General features: G+C 35.1%; 1 protein-coding gene across 2 annotated transcripts; it reads left to right on the top strand.

The window, feature by feature from the left end:
* Positions 714–6952, top strand: LOC107613861. Of its 2 annotated transcripts, XM_016316036.2 has the most exons (10): positions 714–1497; positions 2560–2611; positions 2693–2850; positions 2975–3221; positions 3405–3514; positions 3590–3789; positions 4407–4510; positions 5506–5696; positions 5829–6028; positions 6602–6952. In XM_016316036.2, the coding sequence occupies exons 1-10, from the start codon at positions 1227–1229 to the stop codon at positions 6827–6829; spliced, it is 1761 nt and encodes a 586-aa protein (XP_016171522.1). In that variant the 5' UTR covers positions 714–1226; the 3' UTR covers positions 6830–6952. The 2 variants fall into 2 exon arrangements, with proteins under 2 accessions (XP_016171522.1, XP_016171521.1); XM_016316035.2 differs by having other exon boundaries at positions 716–1497; positions 2560–2850.

The following is a 6952-nucleotide window of genomic DNA, read 5'->3' as shown; positions in this document are numbered from 1 at the left end:
AAGGAGATGACACCTCACTTTCATTAATTAATAAAAAATATCATATCATATATTTGTAATATAAATGGGTCACCATTAACGTAGTAACTTGCCACTAATAAAATTATTGTATAATGAATAAGAATCAAAATAGTATCAATATAATTAAAATTAATATAATTAAAATGATTAAAAATATTTTTGATTGATAATTAATTTAATAATGTATTAAATATTAATTTTATATAATTATAATAAAGATATTTTTCTAAATTAGTATAATTATGTATTATTTATTAAATACTAATTATAATATAATATTAATAACGATATTTTTATAAAATAAAGTTAGAAGAGAAAATAGTGCATTTATTTTGGAGGAAAAAAGTTTACGAGAAGATGGCACCTCACCTTCATTAGTTTGGGGAAAAAATTCAGTTTTAGTAGATTAAGTAGATAGATTAGAATTAGAATTAAAATAATTAGAATAATTAGAATTAGAATTAGATAGATAGATAAGTAGATAGATATAATATAGTTTTAAAACGATTTATGACTTATAAATAGAAACTGAGGGAAAAAATAAAAAAGATAATATGTGACAGAGAATTTAATTGATTCAAAAGGGCAAAAAGCATTGCTATCCATCTTTTCTTGACCCACTGGTCACTTATTACTTACGTTAACTAGTAATTAATTATTGTAACAACAAAGGATTAAAATTAAAACTGCTGTAACAATAATTAAAAAATAAGCTAATTCCCACTTCCCTCCATTCACGGTCTACTTCTCAATCAATCAGCGTCTCCGAAATCCCAAATCCACATTTCCAAATCGGCCTCCGATTCGAATCCCAACCGCGACAACGTTGTCCACCGCCGAGGTTGTCGTTTCAAGGATTTCTCAATCGCATGAATCTCTAAACGGCAGCGTTCGACGCCCCCTCTCACATTTTCGATCAAGATGCCGTTTTGACGTCGCCACCACCCTCATCAACACAAATGAACCGAGGGTTTCGGTTCTCATAGCATGGTTCCGCCAAAACCAGTAATGGGTCACCCAATGTAGTGGAGAATCCAAAGTGGATTTGAAAATTTGGCGGGTAGTAATATATATAATCTTTTGCTTAAGTCTTTTTTATGAAATTTTCTGGTGTTTTGTTGAATTCTAGATTTGGATTTTGGAGTTTTGGGAGGGATTTTGATTATGAGAGGTAGGATCGAGTGTTTTAAGGTGAATCTGCAGCGATGACGGGAGTGCCATTGGCATTGGGTCTACGGTCCACGAGCTTCAACTCGCTGCAGCAGCTGCAATTGCAAAACGGTGGCGTTTTGACGGCTTCGCCGGCTGCGACGCTCCCTCGTAGGCCTTCGAAGGCGCTCCTTCACACGCCCAGGGAGAAGGAGAGGGTGTGCCTCTCGATTTGCCGGCAACTTGGGAGAGGGAAGGTGGCAATGCTGCTTTTGGTTGGTCTTGGATTCTTGGTTTTCGTTTTTGGTTGCTTTATGATTTACAGTGGTTAGTCTTTCAAGTCTCCCTTTTGTTCTTTTATGTTGAGTAAATGGAAGTTGGTTTATGATATGGCACTATAGAAAAGCTTTAGAAGTTTGTAACTTGACTAGACTAGATATGGTTTCCAATGGGACATCATGGCCCTGTTCGATAACTTCGTCGGAAGTATCTCAGGACAGAAATTCAGGGATAATGAGAGGCACAAACTTGTTTGGAGAACCAGATAGGTAGAGAAACAGGCAAAATGTGTCTTGGACCAAAATTTGCTCAATTTAAACTGGGGACAATGATAGTGGCAACTTTCGGTCATGTTTCAATCTTGGTCTCTCTGTATCTTTTTCTCCTGGGACACTTTCCAAACACAACCTATGTGCAAGTTTTAGATTTCAATGGATTAACTATAGACATGATTTTCAAGTTTCAACAACACACTATGAGGATGCCAATGCAGTCGGTTTAATCTATTAGGACAATACTCAACTGTTGTTATTGTTGTTTAAAGTAAAGTCGGTAGCTGTTTACTTGGAATTGGAGGTATTAAGGAGGAATGTCAATCTGTTTACAATTAGGAATGTATATTCATTATTGAGTTTATTTGAATGTAGTTTCAGCAGATAGTATTCCTTACTGAGTTTTAAGGAGGTCTGGGATCTACATTTCTTTGATTGGTCGCTTGCTTTAACCATTTAATATCTAATCGTTGCAACCATTCAATGCACTTTCTTTGTTGTGGTCTTGAGACGAACCAAAATCTTAGGCTTCAATTCAGTTATTTTCTTATGTAGCTCACTATCATAGTTATGGCCTTCTTGGAGAGTTGGTTTGTGACAAAACAATAATGGTGTCATTTACGTCTTGTAGAGGGTCTCACACACTCACCCATTGCCAAAACAAAGTTATGCTGTTGAGTTGTATTGGTTTAAATAATATACTTCAGAATAATGTGTTCTCATTTGGGACTATCACTGATTCTTAAGCATGTATTTGTCTGCATACATTTCTTTTTTATTATATGCAGCTCAAAATCTGTATGTTTTAAGGCGTGCTTTTGGTACTGTGATGAACTAGGTGGAAATATCTCTAGTGAAATTGAAGATACAAGATCTTATACCGTTACTAGGTATGAAATTGTAAAATCTGATGAAGTAGGAGATAAGTCACGAGATAGTAATTATTCTAGGGTGACCTCATTGACTACTAGGCAGCAACGCAAGTTAAAGCCACCACGAGCACTTGGGCCACCATCTTTGTCCAAGTCTAAAGGAAGAAAGGGATATTTTCCTACCTTGAGCCATCAATGTGACCATTTTGCATTCCCTCCTCCCCCTCCTGCTGATAGAAGACGACCTGGACCGCGTCGTAAGCTTTTTGTTCTTTTTGTCTGGCCTTTGATTTAAACATTTAAATATGTGAAGAAAGTGCATGTTTAATTATTATCAATGTAGAATTCTGATAATCAGGTTCTTGGTCACCTTGTTTTCAGCATGCCCCGTGTGTTATATACCAGTGGAACAAGCAATAGCTAGTATGCCGAGCTCCCCATCAGTGTCTCCTGTGCTTCGCAGTTTGACTTATGTGCAAGATGAAATTCCAATTCAAACTTTTATGCAAAAAAATGATGATCCAACTAAAACTCAACCAGATGGTGGCTCCGATTTTGGTGGATATCCTACTCTGCAAGAAAGGGATGCTGCTTTTGATATAAAAGAGGCCATGACAGTGTATTGCGGGTTAGTTCATTTTTGTTTTATCTTTTTTTTTTTCATCCCTAATGTTTGAAGATTGATTTTCTTGAAATAATTCATAATACTTCAATCCCCATGTTAGTGTCCAATGATCCCTAATAATTTTTTCCTTATTGAATGCATTTTGATTTCCTATCTTCAATTTTCATATCTGGTTAAAATATTTAGATTTGTCAAAGGAAGCAGACCTGGTCGGCAAACAGGATTTGACTTTGACGAGGCAGATCTATTCGAGTTGGATCAATACCATGATGTCATTGTTGCATCTGCCATATTTGGTATGACTGATGTGCTCTAGGCATGTTTTTGTTGTTGATTTTATGTTTCTCAGAGTTCCATCTCTTCCATTTCAGGAAACTATGATCTCATACAGCAGCCAAGGAATATCAGTGAAGAAGCAAAGAAAAATATCCCTTTCTATATGTTTATTGATGAAGAAACAGAGTCCTTTATGAAGAATGCCAGTATTTTAGGTGTTAGTAGGAGGGTTGGATTGTGGAGAATCATTGTTGTCCGTAATATTCCTTATACTGATGCTCGGCGAAACGGAAAGGTTTATGCCTTACATTTTGTCCCTTAATTTTAATTCTTTCTTTTACATTTCATATAATGTTTACCATTTTGTGCATATATAATGTCACATTGCAATCATTTTGTTTGTTTTCTCTTTTGTCGACATTCCACCATTGAGTATGTTTTGGGAAATGATTTTGCCATTAGATGCATTTTTTAAGCTAATAGACGTGCAGTTCAATTAAAATACTTATAATTTAGCGTGTGTGTGTGTGTGTATATATTATAGTTGGTCAATTATGCTTGAGTTTGGTTCTTCTACCTACCTTAGTATGTTTGTATCATCCAATGAAGGGCTTTTGTTCAAGTGAAGGGTTGTTTTTTGGTCACATGGGGAAAAATTTGGATCGTTCAAGTGAAGCTGAAGATGTTGGTGGAAACTAATTTATTGTATTTTAAAATTGCAATCTCACCAGAAAGAACCTTTAATAATTGGTTTTTTTATGAACAATTTGGTTTTTAAATATGTCAATAATCTTATTTGTACTGATGTTGAATTAAGATTGTTAGTTACATTCCCCCCTGCCTAAATTTACAATTTAATGTGTGTGTACCATAATACTTATGGTTTTAATGTTGGTTCTACACTTAATGCAGGTTCCTAAGCTTCTTCTGCACAGAATCTTCCCCAATGTCAGATATTCTATATGGATTGATGGAAAGCTTCAACTTGTTGTGGACCCGTACCAAGTCCTTGAAAGGTGAAGCGCTCTATCTTTCTAAATTGTATTCGTATTATGCCTTTCATCATCATATTGATTTACTTGTTTTTTTATAGTTTCACTAAAAATTATGATGATCTAATGACACTTGCAAGTAGGGGTGGAAGTGGGCTGAGCTACCCGACCGGGGCTCATGGCTCGGTTTGTTTTAGACCCAGCTCGGCTCGGCTTGTTTTATTAAACAGGTCAGGCTTGGGCTTTTTCTAAAACTTATTAGTAAAAAAGGCCAGGCCATAGGCTTTTAGGAAAGCCTATAAAAATCGTTAAGCTGACTCGTCAAAATATTTTTAAAAAAATAAATGATTCTTAATTTGAACTTTCAACTATTCACTCGTAATAAATCTAAAGCAAAACTTAAAAAAAAAAGTAGTAGTCAAGACTAGCTAAGATTCTAGCTTGTTTTTGTTCAAAGAAAAAGTTTATGCTTATGGATTGTAAGTATGGTTATGATATGTTATTAACAATTGATATATAAACGAATTGTGACTTACAAATTATGAATTATAAATTATAGAATGCATTTAACGTTAATTTAGATTTTTTAAATTTTTTGTTTTGAGTTATAATTCACGAAATAGGCTTTTCAGATAGGTTCGTGGGCTTGTCAAGCTTTTAAGCAGGCCGGGCTCGATCTTGAAAAAAGCCTGGGAAAGATAACATGCTTAGGCTTGGGCTTTATATTTACAATATAGGACAGGATCAGCTCATTTCCACCCCTACTTGCAAGTTTACACTTGGTGCACTACATGTAAAAGTTGCTTACCTAACCGAGAAGACCTTGGAGTGCCATAGGGCACTTTTATATGATGGCTTTTGCACATTCTGCTTTCTAGAGAAATGTGAATTTATTTTGTTTCACGGGTAGTTTTTCTGTTGATTTTAACAATTTTCATGCATGTATAAAATATAATGTTTTAATCATTTGGCTTTATATCTGTAGTATATTCACTATGATTTCCTTTTGTACCATTCAGGTTCTTGTGGCGCCCAAACGCCACTTTCGCAATTTCAAGACACTATAGACGCTTTGATGTCTTTGTTGAAGCTGAGGCTAATAAAGCTGCTGGGAAATATGAAAATTCTTCCATTGATCATCAGGTTCAATTTTACAAATACCACGACGGACTAACCCATTATTCGAAGGATAAGCTTCCTATAACTAGTGGTAGGAACAATGTTGATATACCTTAGCCTACATGTGTAAATTCGACTATATGCGCACCTTTTTTTTTCTTGGTGTTTGCGTGTGATTCCTTGTTAACATTTGAAGTATTTCTTGTGGCTGAGTTTTCTGCAGATGTTCCAGAAGGTTGTGTTATCATAAGAGAACACATTCCAATTACAAATTTATTTACCTGCTTATGGTTCAATGAGGTTGATCGCTTTACTTCCAGGGACCAGATAAGCTTTTCTACTGTCAGAGACAAAATCATGGCAAAAGTTGACTGGAGTATTAATATGTTCTTGGATTGCGAAAGGCGCAACTTTGTGATACAGGTCAGTATTTTCACGTTTCCATGTTTGTGTCTAGATTTTAAAACCAATATGATCCTAGTGACTTAGAGCTACAAGTTTTTGAATTCAATATTTGCCTCCCAAAATCTCAGTTTAGTAATTTGCTCAAGACAAAAAAATAAAGAATAAAAACCAACTTGGGTTGGGTTAGTTGAGTGGTAGGTCATTCGTTTTGCTTAAGCAAGTGTTGGGGGATTTGGATCCTGTCTTGTACATGCAGCAATCTATTGTCAGCAACAAATCTTTAAACAAAACTCAAATCCGTGATGGATTAGTCGTTGGCCTATCGGATTGGGAGATAATGTGAGAATGAGAAAAAATACATGGACATTGGGAAACACAAATTTGTTTGGAGAAAAAATAGGAAAAATATGTGTCTAGTGACAATTTGCTCCATTTTCTGTTGACTCAAAAACCAGTGTGAACAACATAAACATTCTTTCTATCTTGATATATTGTTTGTGGAAAGTTGTTGAATTTGAGTAATTATGTGGAACTAACAATGATTCTGGTTCTTGTTCTTGTGTGACAAACAATGATGATGGTGATGATCAGGGTTACCACAGAGACATATTAGAGCACATGCCTCCACCAGTTGTAAGAAGAAATCCACCCGTTGTTGCCATTGCTAGAAATAGTAATAGTAATAACAATAATAATAATAACAATAATAATAATAACAACAACAACAATAATAGGCCTCAGATTAAGAAGAACCCTAGGCGTGGCAGAGATAGGAAATCAGGTTCAAGGCGTCATCATAAAGTAGGCACCGTAATTTGAGGTTTAATTTGAGGTTTTTCAGTTTTTCTTTTTTCTTTTTCTTAACCAAAGTTTTGTCAATTGTAAATGCATTCTTTCTTGCAAGGTAATATATATACATCACAAGAGCTTTGATGAACTGAA

Source organism: Arachis ipaensis, chromosome B08, assembly GCF_000816755.2.
Source record: "Arachis ipaensis cultivar K30076 chromosome B08, Araip1.1, whole genome shotgun sequence".
Lineage (NCBI taxonomy): Eukaryota > Viridiplantae > Streptophyta > Magnoliopsida > Fabales > Fabaceae > Arachis > Arachis ipaensis.
This window is presented reverse-complemented; position numbering and strand designations above follow the sequence as displayed.

What these genes read in the sequence shown, in the direction of transcription:
- LOC107613861 (XM_016316035.2), top strand. Translation starts at nt 1,227, where the DNA reads ATGACGGGAGTGCCATTGGCATTGGGTCTACGGTCCACGAGCTTCAAC. An exon ending in TTGCTTTATGATTTACAGTG is followed by an intron (nt 1,498 to 2,559) that starts GTTAGTCTTTCA and finishes GTGATGAACTAG; the next exon opens with GTGGAAATATCTCTAGTGAA. An exon ending in GCCATGACAGTGTATTGCGG is followed by an intron (nt 3,222 to 3,404) that starts GTTAGTTCATTT and finishes TAAAATATTTAG; the next exon opens with ATTTGTCAAAGGAAGCAGAC.